This window comes from Eptatretus burgeri, chromosome 11, assembly GCF_056783735.1.
Source record: "Eptatretus burgeri isolate ZD-2024b chromosome 11, Ebu_testis_v1, whole genome shotgun sequence".
NCBI classification, from domain to species: domain Eukaryota; kingdom Metazoa; phylum Chordata; class Myxini; order Myxiniformes; family Myxinidae; genus Eptatretus; species Eptatretus burgeri.
This window is the reverse complement of record NC_140971.1, coordinates 71,579,393-71,602,638: the sequence shown is the minus strand read 5'-3', so window position 1 is coordinate 71,602,638 and position 23,246 is coordinate 71,579,393. Positions and strand designations below refer to the sequence as shown.

The 23,246-nt window shown below is 45.4% G+C and overlaps 1 protein-coding gene across 1 annotated transcript in view; it reads left to right on the top strand.

The window, feature by feature from the left end:
* Positions 1–4,417: 4,417 nt before the first annotated feature.
* Positions 4,418–23,246, top strand: part of EPG5 (ectopic P-granules 5 autophagy tethering factor) — a 140,577-nt gene continuing 121,748 nt past the window's right edge. Inside the window, exons 1-2 of the mRNA XM_085846932.1 lie at positions 4,418–4,763; positions 12,016–12,621. Of these exons, the coding sequence (XP_085703058.1) occupies positions 4,707–4,763; positions 12,016–12,621 (663 nt within the window). The 5' untranslated portion in view covers positions 4,418–4,706. The remainder of the gene's footprint in view (positions 4,764–12,015; positions 12,622–23,246) is intronic.

Here is a 23,246-nt window from a genome sequence, read left to right as displayed (position 1 = left end):
TATGATTTTGACATTGTGTATCGTCCTGGTCGAGAAAACATTCCCTCTGATACATTCTCCAGGTCTTATTGTGGGATGGCATGCCACGATCGACATTCACTGTTTAACCTCCACGAAGCCTTGTGCCACCCAGGGGTTACCCGCTTATACCATTTTGTGAAATCTAAGAATATGCCATATTCTGTGGAGGATGTCCGGCAGGTTGTTGGATCTTGTAGAATATGCGCAGAATGCAAGCCCAAGTTTCACCAACCAGATAAGACTCGACTCATAAAAGCTACTCAGCCATTTGAGCGTCTCAATATAGATTTCAAGGGGCCTCTTCCGAGTACAGATAAGAACCAGTATTTTCTTAACATTGTTGACGAATATTCACGGTTTCCTTTTGTATTTCCTTGTGCCGACATGACCACTTCCACGGTTATCAAGTGCCTCTGTCAGCTGTTCGCTATTTTCGGAATGCCGGCTTACATTCATTCGGACCGGGGACCCTCCTTCATGAGCAAGGAATTACAAGACTTCCTTGCCAGTAGGGGGATCGCTGGTAGCAGAACTACTAGCTTTAATCCTCAAGGGAATGGCCAAGTGGAGAGGTTCAATGGTACCATTTGGAAGGCAATCACAACGGCTCTAAAATCCCGTAATCTACCCATCAAATGCTGGCAGACTGTTCTGCCTGATGCTCTCCACTCAATTCGTTCACTGTTGTCCACAGCAACCAATGCTACCCCTCATGAAAGACTTCTGAACTATTCTCGTCGTTCTTCCTCGGGAGCCTCGGTGCCTACTTGGCTCTGCAATCCTGGGCCAGTCCTGCTGAAGCGTCACGTACGCACAAATAAAACTGATCCCCTTGTGGATGAAGTCGACCTCCTCCAAGCAGGACCCCACTATGCCCATATTCGCTACCCGGATGGCAGGGAAACTACGGTCTCTGTTAGACACTTAGCCCCAATTGGAACCCCATCCAAGAGTGAACCCCAAATTCTACCTCAGGCTTCTGAAGAAAATGTAATTCCCCAGGGTAGTCCCCAAGACGCACCCTGCTCAGAGGGGGATGATCTCGTTCCTGATATGGTTCCTGCAACTCCACAGCAATCAGATGCTGTGGATAACCCTCCAGTGCCAAGAAGATCCGGTCGCACCATTCGTCCTCCTATTAGACTAGATTTATAGAGATAGATATCTCAGAAGGGGGTGAATGTTGTGATAATAAAGTGCCGTACTGTGATTGGCGGCAACGGAGATTGGGCGGATGTGGCAGCACTGTATATGAAGGTCAATGGCTGGTGTTGACACGTATACCACGTACTCCGTGGAAAGTCATACTGGAACAGTAATGGTATGTTATATACTATATTAGGAATAATGTACTCTGAGGAATGTAATTGGTATTAGATTATGGAGTTTAACTTCGTTATTATGTGATGCGTATGTGGTATTTGCCTTCAGTATTATGTGTACAAGTTATTGTATTTTGTTATTCTTACCCTATGTATATTTATGTTGTTGTAGATATGCGTATGGGTTTTCCCAGGTCGAAAAACCAGTTAAAACCAGTACACATTTTCAACTGGTCTCTATTGGTTATAATTGGTCTTTAACTGGTCTCTATTGGTTTCAACTGGTACCAGTTAAATTCAGTCAGAATTCCAATTTCCCAGTTGAAAAAACCAGTAGCTCATATTTGTACCAGTTAAAGTCTTACTGGTCCCAGTTGATACCAGTTGCAATGTACTGGTCTCCCAGTTGATACCAGTTACAATGTACTGGTCCCAGTTGATACCAGTTACAATGTACTGGTCCCAGTTGATACCAGTTAGTTAAATACAATTGTATTTCAACTGGTAATATATCACTCTATTCCAATTTCCATATTAAAACCAGTAAGAAACCAACTGGCTTTACTGGTACCAGTTGGCTACTGGTTTTCAACTGGTACCAGTTGGCTACTGGTTTTCAACTGGTACCAGTTGACAAGTAAGCTACTGGTCTTTACTGGTTTTTTGACCTGGGTTGTGAGAATAAAGCCGATCGAAAAGGTCTATTGTTGATTACTACAACATTACCCATACCGTATTCGACGTGTGCCAGCGTTTTCGACACATTTTTCATAGGTCGGCATACGCTGGCTAAATCGTCAAGGTGTGACTGCGATGTGCCAAGCTGTGAAGACACACATTCTGTACTCTCTGGACAATGCAGCAACACTGCCCAGTGTCACCATAGCAACGAACCCAGATGGGGAAGCACGAAATTCAGGCCCCAATTTTGCCAAAAGACATATTTACCTCCGCCACCGAAGATGATGGAGGTTATGTTTTCACCCCTTTCTGTCTGTTTGTTTGTTTGTGTACAGGATATTTCAGAAAGTTGTGGACGGATCCGGATGAAATTTTGTGCACAGGTTGGGTGTGTTACGAGGACGAAATGATTAGATTTTGGTGAAGATCGGGATCCGACTACTAGAATTTTTAAAGTGATTCTTCACCATTGAGAGATAGGGCCAACAACGATATGTAGCATGATAGCTCATAAAGTTGTGGACAATTTCGGATGAAACTTGATGGACACGTTGGGTGTGTGACAAGGAAGACTTGATTCGATTTTGGTGAAGATCTGAATCCGGATCTGGATACGAGAATTACTTGATTTTTAAAGTGATTCTTCACCATCGAGAGACGGGGCCAAAAACGATGGAGTCCTGTACAGCATGATATTTCAAAAATGTATTGGGCCCGATATGTTCTCATGGGATCAGGCATAATGTGGCGGAGGTTTTGCGCTCTACCAAGTGCCCCTCTAGTTTATGCATGTTTTTGTGGCCAGATGCCCTTCCTGACACCACCACAGTATCAGTTGTGGACCTAGCCTTTGTCTAAATCTAAAGAGACATACCCTACAAGGCAGCAGGGGGATTTTCAATCAGTTTCCTTCTTCTAGGTGGACTGCTTACCAAGGCTAAAGAGCTCCACCTGCCCGAGTTGGGTTGGTGAATGCAAAAGCATGTCCTCACATCTGAGAACCATCCACACTACACCTCTCAGGTCCTCCAGACATTTAGTTTGTGCCCTCAAGAGCACCGTTACCGTGGTGTACCATGAGGAGGTAGTCTGGAAGTCTTGGCGAGGGTAGAGGCCATGCACCGGAAGGAAGGACTGACACACTTGGCCTTCTTTTCGCTCAGAGCTTTCCGGCGTCCATCGCTAAAAGCAAGGAGTGGTAAACCACAGCTCACCTTACTCTAGCACTAGACGTATACACCTGCTCTGTGGGAAACCATCACCACACCACCCTTGAGACCTTTTATACCCTTAAGACCCATAGAACCTTTGGACCTTTACACCCCTTCAATCCCTTGAGACCCTGGAAAACTGAACAACATATAGACCCCTTGCTGTGTGGACTGTGGATTTGGAGCATCTGCTCTGAGTTTGGGAGCACGGTGGTTCAAACTCCAGTCGAGTAATTACCAACGACTTCAAAATGGTACCCAATGGCTTCCTTGCCTGACGCTCAACATTGATTTTAAAGGATAGAACACAGACAAATGACTATTATGCAGGCTTTGATGGGCTGAATTGCCACGTCATGCATTGAAGCTTCTTGTAACTTATCAGGGAACTATTATTATTATTTATCACCATTATAAGTTCGTACAAACGTAGTAAGCACACCAATCCATCTTAAACACCGACGCGTGGCGGCATCTTGTGGACACTGGATTTATTACATCACACATTACATCTGGGTGCATCATGCGCGTCTTGTGCAGCAACAAATACCATTGCATTTATTTAATTTTAAATATATATTTATAATTCCAGCAATCTCTGTGTGTCTGTCTGTCTGTCTGCCTGTCTGCGACCGCCGTTTCTCAACAACCACCGGTCCAATCTAATTGAAACTTGCCAGCTATATTGCTGGGGCCCTGAGTATGTGCCTTTTCAAGGTTTGATATTAATCGGACAAGTAGTTCCCAAGTTATAGCCATTTATTTACCAACCAATGACAGGACACGTTGCTATGACACCACGATTGACGTCACAATTCTTTTTTTATTATTATTTTTTTTTTGCACGTACGGGCACGCACGTACGGGCCCGCACTAGTATATATAATGGAAATTCTACATACGAACGAGACTTAGAACAGTGAAGGAAAATGAAGGACCAAATATGCATGTAACAGTTATAGAGCGTGATCAAGTGTTGGTGTAAGATTTAACAACACGGTAAGCTTTTTGTATTTAAAAACAAGTAAATTAAAAAAAAAACTTCGTCGCACACAAACTGCAAGTACTTTATAAAAAAAATAAACACAAAATGCTGACGTTCAAGGTGAACGAATGAGACGGAGAAGGAATGAAAGATGAATGAATAAAGTCAGTGTAAACACGGAATGAATTTATAGTCCGTGGCGTGACGTCAGCAGCGTCGTCAAAACTGAGTTTAACATCTCCGGTAATTTCCCGGAATTATATACGTCATCGGTACGACACGTGGGAAGCAGCGGTGATTATCGAGGGCTGTGAGATGAGTGTTTGCAGAATGGCGGCATTGCGCGGCCTTGATTCCTCAAGTTCCTCGTGCGATTCCATTAAAGAGCAACAACAACAACACGGAAGGAATGAATCATTGACTGGATTTACGGATGTTGCTGCTATTTAGTTTTTGTTCTGCGTTCTCGGTGACCGTGGTGGAGTCATGGCTGAGGCGATGTTGCCCGCCCGGAAACACGGACGGCACTCCGTGCGGACTAAGGTACCGTACGTCCCCGGAATTGCATGGAACTACCCGTTACCTCAGTGTCACCTTCGCCTCTTGGCGCTCTTCAGCATGCTTGGCTTAGCCTCGCCCGGTTGTGAATCGAGCTATGTTAAACTCAGTAATGACGAGATGTGTTAACACTGCACGTCACTGTATTAATCCTTTGTACAATAATTTGATTCGATTAAAAATGCTCATTTACAAAATCAAAAGATAATTTATTTAACATCGAAACGACCAAAGCACGTTTAACGAGAGGGGGAGCACTCGGGAGAGTGCAAAACCTCCGCCGCCAATACTGCTGGGTCACTCAAGTGAACCTTATATCTTATTCATTAAATATGATGTCAACAGTGCTGACAGAGTTGTAGTTCTTTTCTCCAACTTTTTTTTTGGGGGGGGGTGGAAATCACTTAAAACATGTAGAAATGCAAAAAAAAATTTTGTCTCACAATTTTTTTGGGGGGGGGGGGTGGAAATCACTTAAAACATGTAGAAATGCAAAAAAAAAGAAATCGAAATTTTGTTGAAAAAAAAGTTGCAAAAATTTTTTTTGGGGGGGGGTTGGAAATCACTTAAAACATGTAGAAATGCAAAAAAAAATTTTGTCTAACAATTTTTTTGGGGGGGGTGGAAATCACTTAAAACATGTAGAAATGCAAAAAAAAAAACATTATCTCTAAATTTATTTTGGGGGGGGGGGACAAAGTCCAAAATCTAATGGCATGATCCTTGGACCGTACCTAACACCCCCCCCCCCACCAAGCTTCGTCGAAATCCGTCGAGGAGTTTTTCCGTAATACTGTTCACAAACAAACAAACAGAAAGGGGTGAAAACAGGAACCTCCGATCTTCGATGGCGGAGGTTAAATATGTAACACGAGATGTAACTTGATCAGACCCACACGAAGGATCAAATGAACGGCTTTAATAATTAAATAATCACAGAAGGGGAAAATGACATGGAGTTCCGATAATGCCAGATGTACAAGATCTCGTAGCAGCACCCATAACATCCTTCCCCCTCCAATGCACGCGTGAATCGCCATTTAAATCGATATAATATTCCCGTCAGCGAAGCGACGGTTTGTATTGATTGTGGGGCCGGGTATCGGTTGCGAGCACGACCGCTAGAGGGAGCAGTAGAGTCGGCTCCACCGAACACCCAGAATTCAGGTCGTGACTCTCAGATAAGTCCGAAAGGCACGGGTCCCTTACAGGACCATGAATCTCCAATAATTCGTCTGCGTGGGGTAGGGTTAATTGCCAAACTTCAATATACCTAAGTACCCACGTGGCAAAACTACCGGGGAATTCACACCCTCGACGGACCTTGAGCGGGACAAGCCGTTACCGTGATCGAACCGTGTGTAACCCGAGCAGATGGTCACCAATGCCTGTCGGTCCAAATGCACAATATACTGTCTCGCTATTTCTCAACACGCACTGTGCTAAGCCAATAAAAGAAATAACAGGGAACGAGCTGGGACATTCAACAAGAGGGGAATTTATTACAATAATAAGCAGGGGACGAGGGGAGCACGTAAGGGCAGAGTTATCCGAATATCAGGCAGGAAATATAGAGTGAGCAAAAGCACTTATCAGTTCTACTTAAGAGATGGGCCCACACACAGACCCACACCCAAAAGAATCGGACCCCATCGGGTCTTTATTGAAGGCTTCGAGCTGGAGACCAGAGCCTGTGCTTGGACCTGTCCGCCTCGTGCGGTCTTCGACGATCTGGCTCCGTGGCGGGACTCAAACCCCCAGCTTCCATGTGGCGTCAAGGACGAAGGCACCAGGAGTGGAGTGGCAGACGCCAGCACGATCCAGACGCAAAAACAAGCGAGGAGGTGGCAAGGCAGGTGAAGCAAGTGATCCTCCTCAGGCTCCGACACACAACCAGGCTCCGACGCAACACAAACGTGAACCGAACCCGAACACCAACCCAAATAAGAACTAGACCCCTCCAAAGGGTGCCTGGTCTTTTATCCGCTCCCTGAGCGGGGCAGAGCCTCAGTGTCGGACGCTCTGTTCGGTCCTGATTGGACAGCAAGGAGAGCCTTGTAAAGCGTGAGTTCAGTGGAGGAGTCGTGAATCGGAACGCGCTGTAAAGTGCTAGTTCAGTGGAGGTGCTGTGATTGCGAATGCGCCAGTTCAGTGGAGGAGCTGTGAATGGGAATGCGCTGTAAAGCGCTAGTTTAGTGGCAGGGTGGTTGGTTTGTCGGATCTAATGATTTAAAGACCTCACTATAAAACAACTTCGCAGCGCACGTACATTTAATCACCCATTATACAAGGGGACGGGACCCTAACTACAAACACATACTTACCGATATAACTGATCTTTGGGACCTGAATGTTGAGTACTCATGGTTTCCAAATTCGTAACAGTATTTGCTCGTATTAAAATAAAGGATAAAGTTTGTGTATTTGTTTGTTCATTTATGCATTCGGACCCTGCAGGTACCAGTGCAACCAAACTTTGCATGGCCTCTTCTTTCATCCAGTATATCTTGATTTGTTGTCAACATCACATTTCATTATTATGGTTTTTTCACGTGCGCCTGTTATTATAAAGATTGCTTCACACAGGTTTGTTATAACACTTCCGTGTTCAGGCCTCGAGTGAGTATGTTACTTCCACTGCCTGGGATTTACCCAGAAGCCATCGAGTAATATGTGTTCTGCAGATCGTAGGTTGAGGTTGTCGTGATTTTTTTGTATTTTAAAAATAATAAAATTAATTAAAAGAAGAGAAAGCGGCCCAAGCGCATTTTGCAAGGCCCAAAATTAGTAATTCATACAAAACCACAAGACCAACATTCCTCAATTTGTCTTGCAGGAATTATTTACAATGCCTTCAGAAAGTATTTACACCCCTCGACTTTTGTCACATTTTGTTGTGTTGCAGCCTCAATTAAAAATGGATTGAATGAAAAATGGATTGAATGAAAAATGAAAAATGAATTGCAGAAATATCTAATTTACAGAAGTATTCAGCCTCCAAACCCCCATCTTCAAGTCGATAGTGATGAGCTTTGCTCAGTTTCTGCCACACGCAGCGCTTTGCATTCAGGCCAAAGAGCAGTTTTCATCTCATCAAACCACAGAATCTTTTGCCTTATGCTCTCGGTCTTTCACTTGCCTTCTTGCAAACTCCAGGCGTGCCATCTAGGCTTCGTCAAGATGGATTTTTTTTCGATATCTATATACCGGTGGTGTCACATTGATTTATACGTGTTATCTATCTATAATTCCAGCAATGTGTGTGTGTCTGTCTCTCTGTGTGTGTCTGTGACCGCTGTTTATCGACAACCACTGGTCCAATGTAATTGAAACTTGCCAGGTATATTGCTGGGGACCTGAGTATGTGCCTTTTGAAGGTTTGATATTAATCGGACAAGTGGTTCCCAAGTTATCGCCATTTATTTACCAAACCAATGACAGGACATGTTGCTGCGGCCATTTATTTACCAAACCAATGACAGGACACGTTGCTGCATAGATGTGGCCAATGGGGAAAGGGCGCCTTAGTTACCAATGACAGTACACGTTGGTGCGGCCATTTATTTACCAAACCAATGACAAGACACGTTGCCGCGTAGGCATGGCGGATGGGGAAAGGGCGCCTTAGTTACCGTGGCGTAGGAGTGGCAATGGTCAATGGCAGCGAATATTATGGCTGGCAAAGACAGGGAGGTAAACTTGATTTTAATTAACTGTGTGTGTAAGTATCACAGCAGTTGTTACCTCAATGAAAGCGATAATTCGTGGAATGATGTGAACATTCTGTACGGGCATGCACTACTTCCGGATAGTGATGACTTACTGTATTCTAATAATTTCTCAATTTCTTATGCGCATTTATAAGATAAACACAATGCCCCAATTCAGTCATCGTTTACGAGAGTGAAGGAACGGCCTGTGTGGTTGTTGTTTCTGGCACACGGTTTGAAAGTTTTTTTTTTTGTACGTACGGCCACGCACGTACGGGCATGCGAGAGCGAAAGAACGGCCTGTGTGGTTGTTGTTTCTGGCACGTGGTTTGATAGTTTTTTGTTTTTTTTTTGCACGTACAGCCACACACTTACTGGCACGTACTAGTAAAAAACATTTTAAAAAATTCAATATATATTTTTTCACAGGTTCCAAAACTATGCAATGGTCCATTACACATTCATGTATGATGTACACATCATTGACACATGGTAATTTTTCAAAGTATTCCCACACGAGGCTTTTCCCACATGATGAAGACGGTTATTTTTCTTCCAATTTTGTTTTAAAGCGAGATCAGTATTGGTAATAGGCACAGGTCAGATTCCATTGCTATCTCCGTCCTGGTATGACTATTGCGGAACGCTGTACCTGTATGATTTATACCCATATCGCTTCATACCGGTATCACTATCGCAGATCACTGAATTGACATTGGCTTTCTAAAGCACACACACAATTCATATAAATAACTCATTGGCAATTGCTTTGTAAACTGCCACAAGGGAAAAGAAAAACAATATCGTTTGTACAGTGCTCAGATGCTGAGGGTTAAAAGTTAAAACCCATTGTACTTCCTTCCTGGTACATCTTGATGTCATGCATTCCATTGTTCCAAGTCCAGCCGAGTCCGTCAGAGATTTTAATACCGTGTAGTCCATGTACGGTATTTAAAGATTGTAAACACCTTTCTTTAATTTGTTCGTTGTGGTATCACAGCTCAGTATATCTACTAACTTTTATTTTTTATTATTATTTTTTTTTGGTATACCGGTACAAGTTAAAATGGGTACATTTAAAATTCCACCCTACAAGCAGGGAGCAGCTGTTGTTTATCTCGCACGATTATGACAATCGATGTGCCGATGATCGGGGTTTATTGAGGAGTTTTGCAGGAAATAATTTAAGAAAAGAAATAAATTTATTTAATTCCACGATGACTTGCACATGCTGTGGAATCCTGTGTGTATTATAGCCGACAGGTAATGAGTTATTGGGGTAATTAATTTTGGTGATTGTATTGAGGGAACCCGGTTAATCGGGTAATTGCTATTTGTAATGTGGTGGTGGTGATGGGGGGATGGTTTCGGATGTGGAATGAACAGGGGGGTTTGAAGGGGATGGTGTGAACTGTGAGGTGGAAGGATGACGTGAGGGGTTTAAGATGGAGGAACGAATGGATGGATTCAGTTGAGGGAAGTTTCCCATGGGAATTGCAGGATTTGAGTGGCAAAAAGGACAGGATCGTGATGACTGAGGTGTTACTTTTTGGACGTTAAAGGGCGAGGGACCGGCGATGGATGGTTAGCTGGAGTTAAAGAAGGGTTGAAAGATGGATTGATAAACGGAAGCCAAAGGGATTGAAAGATGGATTGTTCGATTAAAAGACAAAAGTTGGAGAGTCGAGACTCGGGGGACCGGGGACATTACTCAGGGAATGAAACACGCTAAACTTAATGCCATTTCCTTCCCTCATCCCACGAAACAACGGGGTGGGAACTGGAAGTATATTCTACATGCAGACTGAAGATGTATCTTATTCTGGGAATGGAAACTAGTTCATAGTTCATACCGGTATCACTTTCATACCAGCATGACTATTGTGGATCACCGACTCTGCACAGGCTTTCTAAAGCACACTCAATTCATGTAAATAACCAATTGGCAATTACTTTAAAACCAGCTGCGAGGGAAAAGAAAAACGTGATTGCTTCCACGGAGCTGATGAGCTCGGATGCTGAGGTTTAAAAGTTAAAACCGACTGTACTTCCTGGTACGTCTTGACGTCATACGTTTCACTGTTCTGTTCCATGTTTAGCCGAGACGTGGAGTGCATCAAAACTTTTAAAATTATGTACGGTATTTAAACATTGCAAACACCTTTCTTCGATTTGTTGGCGATATACCGGTTTTTTTTTTTTGTGGCATACTGGTATATTCAGAATTCCAATCCCGGTATATCGACATGAAAAATGATATCGCTATATCGCCGGACCCTAGTGCTGTCATGTACCTTTTTCTCAGGAGTGGCTTCCATCTGGCCACTCTCCCATAAAGCCGAGATTTGTGAGGTGCTGCAGAAATTATTGTCCTTCTGTCAGGTTCTCCCGTCTCAGCCAAGGAACTCTGTAGTTCTGTCAGATTGGTCATTGCGTTCTTGGTCATCTCCCTGACCAAGGTCCTTGCCCGGTTGCTCAGTTTAGTCAGACAGCCAGCTCTAGGGAGAGTCTGGGTAGTTCCATCTCTTTTTCCATTTCCGAGCGAGTTATGACTTTTCTCTCACACCAGGTGGTGCTACACAATACACGTTTAGAATTGCGGTCTCCTTCTCTCCTCTCCCCCACCCTGAACCCCCTGGGAGCATGAATGGTTTTTATTTTTTTTAACGCCCTAACACCCTCCCATGCAACCTGCGAATACAACCACCAGTTTTCAGTTTGTTCCATCCAGCAGTTCAGGAGTGCATAGAAACAAAACAAACAAATGAACAAACAAGCAGAGGCCTCTCAAATTATACATACTCGGTGATTCAACAATAAAATAATTGAGTAATGAGCACAATCATGATGCAAGCATCCAATATGGACTTGGTAGACAAATACACTCACGATGCCATATACCCATTACAGTGTGAATGATCTGCGCACCCATAAATTGTAGGCCAATATGGTGATAGCTGGATGGCTGCCACCACCCGAATATGGTGATAACCATTTCTACATACCTTGTTCATGTGGCAATATAAAGACATGTGAGTCTGACCTTTGGTTAGTAAACTTGCATATATAATACCAGTACTAAAAATATCGAATTATCCTCTCTGCCATCTTGAGGAGTGGAGCTTGGACTGCTCATATATGTGTTTGCCTGAAATTTGCTCCTGCTCTACCAATCTTGGTGAAGAGAGGGGTGGAGCTTGCATCGTGTGCATGTGCGCGCGTGTACAGTGCCTATAGAAAGTCTACACCCCCTTTCTATTCAAACATTTTTATGATGTTTGCCTCCATGTAAAACTCAATTATGCACTTTATTAATTTTTGGTCTTTATTCAAGCAAATGTAATGGTTCTATCAGGATTATGAACTAGCTTTGATCATAATTGTGGGGGGAAAAAAAAATCTGAATTACAATAATCAATGTACTGGGTTGTGTCATCTCAAGTGAATTTGAAATGAGCCATCAGTTCTGAACTTGTTCTGAATTTTGTTCTGAATTTTGTTCTGAATTTTTTTCAATGTATTTTCAGGAGAAAACCTCATCACAGGAATGGCAAAAAAATGAACCACCTGGAGAGAAAAGCACATTTGCTGGAGTCATCGACCCAGATGACCAGGAGGAGGGGATCAGCAAAATTGTTGACGGAGGAACGTGCACCAAACAGGCCAAGGATTCCAGTGTTGCTATGGATGACGGCAGAGTGGGCACGGAGGAAGCGAATGACGATAATCAGCAGAAATGTTTCTCTTCCTCACCTTGTGAAAAAACTGAGAGTCACAAGTTTCAAATCGCTGTTGAAAATGAGAAACAGACTGGACAAGTGGGAATATATGATGGGCCTTTACTTCAGGAGATGCCTGCAAGTTTTGAGAAAATATATCCTTCACTGTCAGACATTGAAACACTGCCAGGTTACTCAAAGCAGCACAGTGAATCTATGGTTGAGAACATGTCTGCATCATGCCAGCCTGGCACTGCAGCAGTACTGTGTCTCAAGGAACAATCTTCCAACATTGACCAATTAAGGACTCTCAGTGTTCCTGTTGTTAAGCAGAAACTTTACCCAAGTCTTGTTTCTGTGAAGGAAGGCTTGTCTGAATTATCAATACACCATCTTCAGGAGAAATCTGTCACGGTTTGTTTATTTATTTGTATTTATATGTTTGTATTGTTTGGGTTTTTTTCATTCTTATTTGAAGTTTAGGCTCATGGATGAGCAAGTTGACAGAGGGTAGAAGGCAACACACTGACAGCAGGACATCACCCTGACAAAACAAGGGGGTAAAAGGAGGACAGAGAAGAGGAAAGGACATATTTATATGCAAGCGAACTGGGGAGAGGTCAGGGAGAGTTAATGAGGATAGATAAGATCACAGGTTGGAATGGAGGATGACCTGTGTTAGTTGTGGTGGTGTCCTGCCACCATGAAGCACTGGAGGGCAGAGTCCACAAGTCGGAGAAAAAAGTTACATAAGAGTGGAGGTGAGTATGTGAGCCTGGATTTTGGGAGTTTCATAAGGAAGGTGTTGCTGGTAGAATGTATCCAACCTGTGAGGACTGAGGAAGGAGGGAGTGATGAGAGAACAGAGGCAGCAAAAGCTGAGGAAAGGCAGTAAAAAATACAGGCCATGCACCTTCTATGAGAAATCAGGATGACCTGTGGTTTTACTTCTTTGTGTGAAATACCAATGGTGTTGAATGCTTTGGATTCCACAGCATCCAGGAAAGACTGATAGGTGTGTGAAGCGGAGATACAAGCCCTTATGGAGAGAGCAGTAGTCCATTCAGCTTCAGGCAAAGCCCTTGGCGGCTGTGAAAAGTTCATATTTTCTTTCTTTCTTTCTTTTCTTTGCTTTTGTGGCTTGAGAACATGAAGCATAAAACGATTTTTATAGATCTGTTCAAATGTGACATCGAACAATAATGACATAAATATTTGGTGTATTTTATTTTTCCAATTTATTATTATTTTTGCCTCTGATTAACAAAGAAATTATTTATTTGGTGAATGTGGAGGTTATTTTTAAATTTGGCATGGTTGGTAGATGTGATTGAAAAAGAAAAAAGAAATTCATGTATATATATATATATATATATATATATATATATATATATATATATATATATATATATATATATATATATATATATATACATAGTAGACTAGGCGTAAGTCGTCACCATCGGGACCGAGAAAAAAGTGACGACTTGGACATGTGACGACTTGCGCGTATGCGAACATTCATGATGACTGTGGGGTGAAGGATGAAGTTGCACGTGGCCTGCACACGTACGTGTGAGAGGGCGCAACAATCTCTAAGCCGGCTATTGTACCAAAAGGGAAACACAATCCTCAGGGCATAGGTGGGGGTTCATTGGTGAGTTGGAAAGTGATCAAGCAAAGATTGAATTCATGAATCACTTTATCAAAAGTAAAGATAATGAACAACTGTAAGACAACTCGTATACCATCGGTGATGGTATATGACCATCGACAAATGTGGAATGAATGGCTGTTAGAATCCCATTCATTGGAATGAATGGCTGTTAGAATCCCATTCATTGGAATGAATGTAGAATGAGTTTTCATATGGAATGAAAACTCATATACCATCGACAAATTACATGACACACAGTCATCGTGATGACTACCACTCAATACCTATGTGAAAGTGAGTGTGGTGATGTACAAAACAAGCGAATTTATAAAACCATGATGGGACTTCAACACGAAGCTCGATCGATCCTTCACTGCTTTGCCAGATTGCATTGCGCAGCCTGCCTACCTCTTCAGATGCATGTGGGACGGCGCGCTGACTGAGCTGAACGCAGCGCAGTTATAAATAGCCTATCACTGGCAGTGTAAACCAATGAGCGCGCATCACGATTCCATGAAATCGGGCTTCTCACGAGGTCAAAGTTCCGTGTGACGAGTTAGGTGTGGTAATTTACTTGAGTTTCCATTAGGCAGGAACGGACAACATCTGACGACTTAGACGAAGTGACAACTTGGAGATGACGACTTACAGACTTTATTCAAAGGGATTTGACATTAGATAAATCCGGGACTTTTTGACGCTGCCGACTTAGGAGAAGTGACGAGTTACACGCTGCCGACTTGCGCCTAGTCTACTGTGTGTGTGTGTGTGTGTGTGTGTGTGTGTGTGTGTGTGTGTGTGTGTGTGTGTGTGTGTGTGTGTGTGTGTGTGTGTGTGTGTGTGTGTGTGTGTGTGTGTGTGTGTGTGTGTATTGTTCTAGATTCACGGCCGCTTCTAGCCAATGGCGGCTGCTCTCGCCCACCGAACGGACAATCTAGTTGCAGCTATCCGGATCAAACGCCGAAATCCCGCTACGGGTGTGTTTTGGATGCACACCACAGCCTAGTCAACACTCTACCCGCGCTACAGGGTCAATCGCCGAATTGTCGATATACCTAATTAATCGCGCGGGCAGACTACCGAGAGACTACCTCAACGGGGCCCGCTTGAAACGAGCCGCTTAAGCATCTCGCTTCGTTTTGGGATAACCGAGCTGGGTATTATCGTGAGGCCCCGTTGGACCCGATTCTATTATCGGCTATTTAAAAACCAACTAATATTTCGAATGCAATACGGCAGTTCAATGGAGGGAAAGGACGCAACGAACAGGTTTACATTCACACAAGGACATTTATTATAATGAAGCACGTATGCAGGCATGCACGTATGCAATTAAACAAGGCAAAACACGTATGCAATTATACGAGGCCAACACGCATGACAGGAGAACTACAACCGTTCTACACAATCACTTAACAGTTTTTACTACTTAGTAGACATGGCGCCACATCATTCATGCAAAGAAACAAAGAAAAAACCCCATAAAAGACAAGGGGGTAGACTGGACCTCTTGGGGTCTTTATGAATCACGGAGCTGTTTCGACCGCAAAAGCTCCGAGAGGCCGGGCTGGTTACCTTCACCCTCGTGGTGACTCGCTAGGGCGACCCTCGCCGTCCCCTCTCCAGCGACCCACGGTTAGGCACGGCACGGCAGGCCATGCGCCTTGGCTCCGCTGCGCTCCGATTTCTCCAACTCCGTCGACCAACGAGAGGCTGACAGACTCCACTGCACTCCCAGACTGTAGCTCGACTCCGCTCCCAGACTTCCACAACTCTCACTCGACGTTTCCACGCGCCCGCTTTATAGCCCAGGCGCCCCGCCCTCGCTTCCCGCCCCTTCTTCCAGCATGCGCGGGAACCTTCCAGAAGAAGGGCGTTTTTTCTCTTGGATCGGGGCCTTTCTTTCCCTTTTTCATAGTCCTCATTGCGTCTAGTTTCACTCGCAGGGTTTGTCGTTGGTGGGGGAAGGGGGGTGAGGCCGTCGTCCGTTCTCCCCCGACGAATGCCAGGCTTCTCGCAACCGTGTGCCGAGGTGGAAACGCAGTGGTGGTTACAGTGGTTGTCGTAATGGCCCCGTGGCTGGCGTTTTATGGTGGTGGTGTGGTTGGGTAGTCGTCGTTAAAGTGGTTGTCGTAATGGTGGTGTGGCTGGTGTCTTGTGGTGGTCGTGAGGGTGGTGTGGTTGGGCAGTTGTGGTTAAGGTGGTTGTTCTGAAGGCGGTTGTGGTGGTTGAAATGCGGTTGGTCCAAAATAACGATAGCAAAAGAAAAACGGCTACCTCAAAGATCACAGCCCTGCACACGAATAATTTCCCATTAAACATCGATGGGTAAATCTATCTGAACACAGACTGATCGACATAACTGATCTCAGGACCGATATAGTGCTCTGTGAATTTCCACAACCGTAACAATATATATGCAGAAATATGTATACAGTGGGGAGAACAAGTATTTGATACACTGCCGATTTTGCAGGTTTTCCCACTTACAAAGCACGTAGAGGTCTGTAATTTTTATCATAGGTACACTTCAACTGTGAAAGATGGAATCTAAAACAAAAATCCAGAAAATCACATTGTTTGATTTTAAAATAATTAATTTGCATTTTATTGCATGAAATAAGTATTTGATCACCTACCAACCAGTAAGAATTCCGGCTCTCACAGACCTGTTAGTTTTGTCTTTAAGAAGCCCTCCCATTCTCCACTCACTACCTGTATTAACTGCACCTGTTTGAACTCGTTATCTGCATAAAAGACAGCTGTCCACACTCAATCAATCAGACTCCAACCTCTCCACAATGGGCAAGACCAGAGAGCTGTCTAAGGACATCAGGGACAAAATTGTAGACTTGCACAATGCTGGGATGGGCTACAGGACAATAGGCAAGCAGCTTGGTGAGAAGGCAACAACTGTTGGCGCAATTATTAGAAAATGGAAGAAGTTCAAGATAACAGTCAATCTCCCTCGGTCTGGGGCTCCATGCAAGATCCCACCTCGTGGAGCCTCAATGATCATGAGAAAGGTGAGGGATCAGCCCAGAACTACACGCAGGACCTGGCCAATGACCTGAAGAGAGCTGGGACCACAGTATCAAAGAAAACCATAAGTAACACACTACGCCATCATGGATTAAAATCCTGCAGCGCACGCAAGGTCCCTCTGCTCAAGCCAGCGCATGTCCAGGCCCATCTGAAGTTTGCCAATGACCATCTGGATGATCCAGAGGAGGAATGGGAGAAGGTCATGTGGTCTGATGAGACCAAAATAGAGCTTTTTGGTTTAAACTCCACTCGCCGTGTTTGGAGGAAGAAGAAGGGATGAGTACAACCCCAAGCACACCATCCCAACCATGAAGCATGGAGGTGGAAACATCATTATTTGGGGATGCTTTTCTGCAAAGGGGACAGGACGACTGCACCGTATTGAGGGGAGGATGGATGGGGCCATGTATCGCGATATCTTGGCCAACAACCTCCTTCCCTCAACAAGAGCATTGAAGATCGGGCGTGGCTGGGTCTTCCAGCATGACAACGACCCGAAACACACAGCCAGGGCAACTAAGGAGTGGCTCCGTAAGAAGCATCTCAAGGTCCTGGAGTGGCCTAGCCAGTCTCCAGACCCGAACCCAATAGAAAATCTTTGGAGGGAGCTGAAAGTCTGTGTTGCCCTGCGACAGCCCCGAAACCTGAAGGACCTGGAGAAGATCTGTATGGAGGAGTGGGCCAAAATCCCTGCTGCAGTCTGTGCAAACCTGGTTAAGAACTACAGGAAATGTCTGATCTCTGTAATTGCAAACAAAGGTTTCTGTACCAAATATTAAGTTCTGTTTTTCTGATGTATCAAATGCTTATTTCATGCAATAAAATGCAAATTAATTATTAAAAAATCATACAATGTGATTTTCAGGATTTTTGTTTTAGATTCCATCTTTCACAGTTGAAGTGTACCTATGATAAAAATTACAGACCTCTACGTGCTTTGTAAGTGGGAAAACCTGCAAAATCGGCAGTGTATCAAATACTTGTTCTCCCCACTGTATATAGTGTGTGTGTGTGTGTGTGTGTGTGTGTGTGTGTGTGTGTGTGTGTGTGTGTGTGTGTGTGTGTGTGTGTGTGTGTGTGTGTGTGTGTGTGTGTGTGTGTGTGTGTGTGTGTGTGTGTGTGTGTGTGTGTATATATATATATGTATATATATATGTATATATATATATATGTATATATATATATATGTATATATATGTATATGTATATATATGTATATATATATATATATATATATATATATATATATATATGTATATATATGTATATATATATATATGTATATATATATATATATATATACATATATATATATATATATATATTTTGTTACGAATTTGGAATTCGATTTCACACAGCATACAGGTTCCTTTAGTCAGCTATATTGATAAGTGCTTGTTCCCTAGATAGCTCACCTTCCATTGTTTAAATGTTCAGAAATCGATTTAATAGTTAGGGAATGAAACAATGGAGACATTCCTCCCCCTCTTCTGCGAAGAGGAAGAAGAACCCTGCCGTCCCGTGATTCATGATGTCAACAACTCCCTCTCACCCGTGGTTAAGCGGGGGTTGGTGCACGAGGGCATGAGTCATGCCGGGCGTGGAGGAGGGGGGGCGGAGAAGGATAAGGACGAGATCCTCTCTTTGTTCTTCAGTAGTAAGCTTTTTGCTTTGGCAGAGAGTAGTCGCTCAGCAGACCTTCGGGTCCTGTTTGGCTTGGGTTCGGGTTGAGGCCTTCGGAAGCTTTTTGCTTCGGCTGGCTCAGTGAGCTTCGGCTGTGGCCTGGCTCGGGAGGAGGCTTTTTGGAGGATTTTTGCTTTGGTGGTTCAGTGGGCCTTCGGCTTCTGCTTGGCTCGGTAGACTTCTTTGAGAGCTGCTTTGTTTTGGAAGAAAGTCAAGCCGGTTGCTCGGCTCGTGCTGCGAATGGTGGCTTCTTCCTCTTGGTTCGTGGAGCTCTTTGTTCTCCGTTTGGTTCCCGGCTTGGTGCGACTCATCGGGCTCTTCTTGGAGGTGGTTCCTTTGGGGAAGCGGCGCATCGACGGATAGGATCGGCGCATCGACGGGAAGGATCGGCGCCTCGTCTCACCAGCACGTGTTGAGAAGCGCGGGAGGATTCACGGGAGCTCGGGAAGGATCGCGGCTCACTGCGATTGGATCCAGCTCGCTCTCGCTGGAGCCCGGGTCCGAACAACTTGAAGACCACACGAGGTGGAGAGGTTCGAGATTGGCTCTGGGTTTCAGCTCACCTGTCCTCCGAGCTGGAACTCGTTATTAAAGGCCTCTGCCACCATTTCTTGGGTGTGTGTGTGTGCGCGTACGTATGTCCCTGGACCCGTCTAATAAGTAGGAAATTGTTAAGTGCTTTGTGTGCTGTAAATGTTTGCATCGCATTTCGTAAAGTCTGGATCGTTGTGCTCTTACGTGCTTCCCTAGTTCCCCATTATTATTAATAAATACCCCAATTGTTAAATGTTTTCAGCTCGTCGCGTCGATTCTTTCATTGACTGAGCATTTCGTGTGTTGGGAGTTAGCCGTTGGTTTGCTGTAAAAGGGGGACATTTGGACCGACGGTTCTCGGTGATTAAGCCGCTCGGAATCGCGCACGGGACACGCTCGCCTCGGCGGTTTGTTCCGTACGAGTTCCGTCTACGGTGGAATACCCCGGTAGTTAGATCACGTGGGTATTTAGGTGCATTGAAGATTGGCAATCGACCCTACCCCACGTGATCTGCCCATTGGCGTATTTCGGTTCTTATACAAGGACCCGTCGCTCGGACTTATCCGGGCGGCGATTTATATTCCGGGCGATCAGTCTGGCCGACTCGACTTGCGGCTCCATTAAGAGCGGTCGGTTTGACGGCCGACCCCGGCACCGCAACATGTGGTTGGCAGGAGTGGCGATACGAACCCCTCCGCCTCCGTAGAAAAATTCACGGAGTCGGATTAGAGGTATACGGAGCAACCCCCCCTCCCTGTGTCCCCAAATTACGAGCGTTATAAATTTTATTCCCAGCATGCAAAATGTTCAGCCAAGGCGAGTTGAGCCAGGTGGCGAGTGAGGTGGATGTAGAGTTAATAGAATCCATGGCCCGGGACGGTTCGTTTTATGATGATTGCACCACGGATTGTCAGTGGGAGCGGCCTGTGCAGGAACTTTACCGGCAACCAAAAACGGAGTCGCAAAATGGTGGCGCGGCCGTTCCTCAGCGCGGCACGAGGCGTGAGCGGGCTGCTATTAATAGCACAACGAACGGCATAATGCAAGGCGGGGACTCCCAACCAACGATTCAAACCACGTGGTCATGGCAGGTGAGGCAGGCGAACATTGGCGGGCTTCGGGCACAATTGGAGGAAGAATGAGAAAAAAAGCTGGAATAGGAAAAACGGAAACACAATTTGGAGTTGGAACAGCTGAAGCGAGAGGTAAGAATAGGCAATCAGGAGAGGAAAAGCCTTAAACTGATGATAAAAATGAAAGAGGATCGCCTGGAATGCCTAAAGAAATACGGTAGGGAAATGAACAAAATGAGGAAGGAAGCATGCAAAAGAGGTGAGGAGGCGAGAGAGGAATTATGGAAAAAAAAAAACTTCTGAGATTTGGGAACATCAAAACAAAGAGACAAAATTACAAAACGAACTGAGGATGTTGAGTGAGGAAAGAAAGAGACCGGAGAATGAAACGTTAAGGAACCACACTGTGCAGATCGAACAGTTAGAAGCCAAAGCAAGGTTGGAGTGTGCGGAGATGAGAAAGGAATTAGGAAAAAAAGCTTCTGAGTTACAGAAACACCAAAGCAAAGAGACGGAATTACAAAACGAGCTGAGGATGTTAAGAGAGGATAGAAAGAGAATGGAGAATGAAACTTTAAGGAACCACACTGCAGATCGAACAGTTAGACGCAGAAGCAAGATTAAAAAATGAGATGCAAGAAAGAGTATTGAAAAAAACAACGAGATTGGAGAAGGAAGAACATGAGAGACAGTGGGAAAGTAAACAAAAGGAAAGACAAGAACAACTAAAAAAGAAAGCAAGGTTGAAGTATGCAGAGATCGTGAAAGAACGACGAATAAAATGGGAAAAGGAGATCAGCCAATTAAAAGAAACGATGAGATTGGAGAATGAAGAACATGAGAGACGGTGGGGTAGAAAACAAAAACGATATCAATTTGAAATTAATCAACTCGAGGAGAGAGCAAAGATGGAGTCCACAGAGATGGAAAAGCTCCGGAAAGATAATGAACGACTCAAATGCGAAGGAAAATGGAGCCAGGAAGAAACGGAAATAATAAACGAGGTGACTGAGATAAAACAAGTCGAGGAGAAACTACAGGTAATTGACAAGCACACACAGGTAGGGATAGTGGAGGACAATGGAGGTGAGCTTGAGGAATGTGTTGGGACCCGATGCAAGCAGCAGGATAGCCTCCTTCAGAAACGAGGGGAGGGACTGTGCCCCCTTGAGGCGGATCGTGACGAGGAGAGTCCGGTCGAGCCTTGCGAGGTAGAGGGGGCGAGTGCTGTGAATGGGTGCACGCGGAGCTTGGGGGGGTATGGAGACCCCGGGAGCGCTTGAGGTAGCGCAAATCCCCAGCGTGGTCGTCCCGGTGTGTGTGGTTATGAGTGTGGCGAAATGCGTGCTGGAAAGCATGCATTGTGTGAGTGAAACCCCGTGTGTAAGTGGTATGGCGTGTGTAAGCGTTTCCCCATGTGTGAGTGAAACCCCGTGTATGGAAGAAGCACGATGCGCGAGTGAAAAGGTGCTTAAGGGAGAAGCGCCGTGTGTGAAAGAAACCGCGTGTGTGAGGTCGCCGTATGAAAGAGAAATGGCGGTTGGTATGCGAGAGGGCACAACCGCGTGTCCGAGTGCCATGGTGGAGTGTGTGAGCGTCAGGGCACATGAGAATCTGTGCGTGAGAGTGCGACAAACGGTGCCTGACGAGGGACAAAGGCCGTGTAGCGGCCGTAGCTATTTTGGTAACCGTGCCGGGTTTGCACAGCAGCGTGCGTGGGGTCCGTACCGTGCTTCGCACGAGGCCGCCACATGCGCGCTTGCGCGAGTGAAACCCGGTCCGGAAACTCCGCGGTGGATTCAAGCCGACCCCGCAGACGGATAGAAGGTAGGCTGGATAACGAATTTGGACCAGACGGGTTCTCCACGCGAGCGTGTTTGTAAAGCTCCGACGAGTAGCGCACATGTGTTCGCGTGGGGAACCCCTCAAAACGCGAGGCTTGTTTTTAATGCGCAGGGTGACGTCGTGGCTGCATGGTTAGAATCCGGCAGGAGGGGAATCCCTGCCTGATGGTACCGTCCGATAAGGGACGAGGTGCGCGAAGGGCGAGCAGCTGCCATGACGTCACGGGGAAAGAGCGCAGGTTGCGAGTTGCCGCGCTGGTGTGCCCTTGAAAAAAATAAATCAAGCCTCGCTTCGGGTGAACAGGATTCCCTGGGCAAGGGGTGGAAGACCCCCCTGTCAGGGGGCACAGGAAGTACTAGTTAGGGGGATGGGTTAGAGATAGTTAGACCGGCTTCATGGGGACATGGGTTGGTTGTTCCACATGGAGCCCGTGGAATGGATTAGTTAGAGGGATTTCAGTTTAGATTTAGGAAATGAGAATTTATAGAGACATGGACAGACTGGAAATGTGTAGTGGAGACGTAGCTTAGCTACGTAGAGTAAATGGAACGTGCATGAGTTTTAAGGGATGACGAGGGAGCACGAGTTTGCAGGGGATTTCATTAGGAAGAATGTCAGTGTGGAGTGTTGGTGTGAGTGGAAAAGAGTGAAAAGTGTACAATGCGTGAGTATGGGACAGCGGGCCCAAGTGTGTGAGTGGAGCGAATGTGGTATGCATGGTGCGATGACTGATTGGGGGGAGGAGTCATTCCCACCCAAGTGACCCCGGGGTCAGTTTAATGTTAGCTAGTGGGTTATTCAAATTTATTAAAAGGAGGTCGTTTTGTTGGTGTCGAGAGAAGGCACGAAACCCGTTTGGAGGGGTGCAGGAGTTCATAGACCGGCTGGGAGCGTGACTGTGGAAAGGTGAGTTTTGTTTAGTGGGCACCCCAGGCACCGGACTAGTCGTCCAGAGTAGGCCAAGGGCCCAAGAGGGGCCGGGATAGTGTTAGGGTAGATAGGAGATGTACCCCTTTGCACCATCCATCCCTTCGCTCGTTGTAGGCACCGGACTAGTCGTCCAGAGTAGGCCAAGGGCCCAAGAGGGGCCGGGATAGTGTAGTGAGCACGGGCGACCTGTCAAACGGGACCCATAGCGCCAAAATGCCACGGGGGCAGTGTAGGGGACACGGGCGACCCTCAGAAAGGGACCCGGGGCATC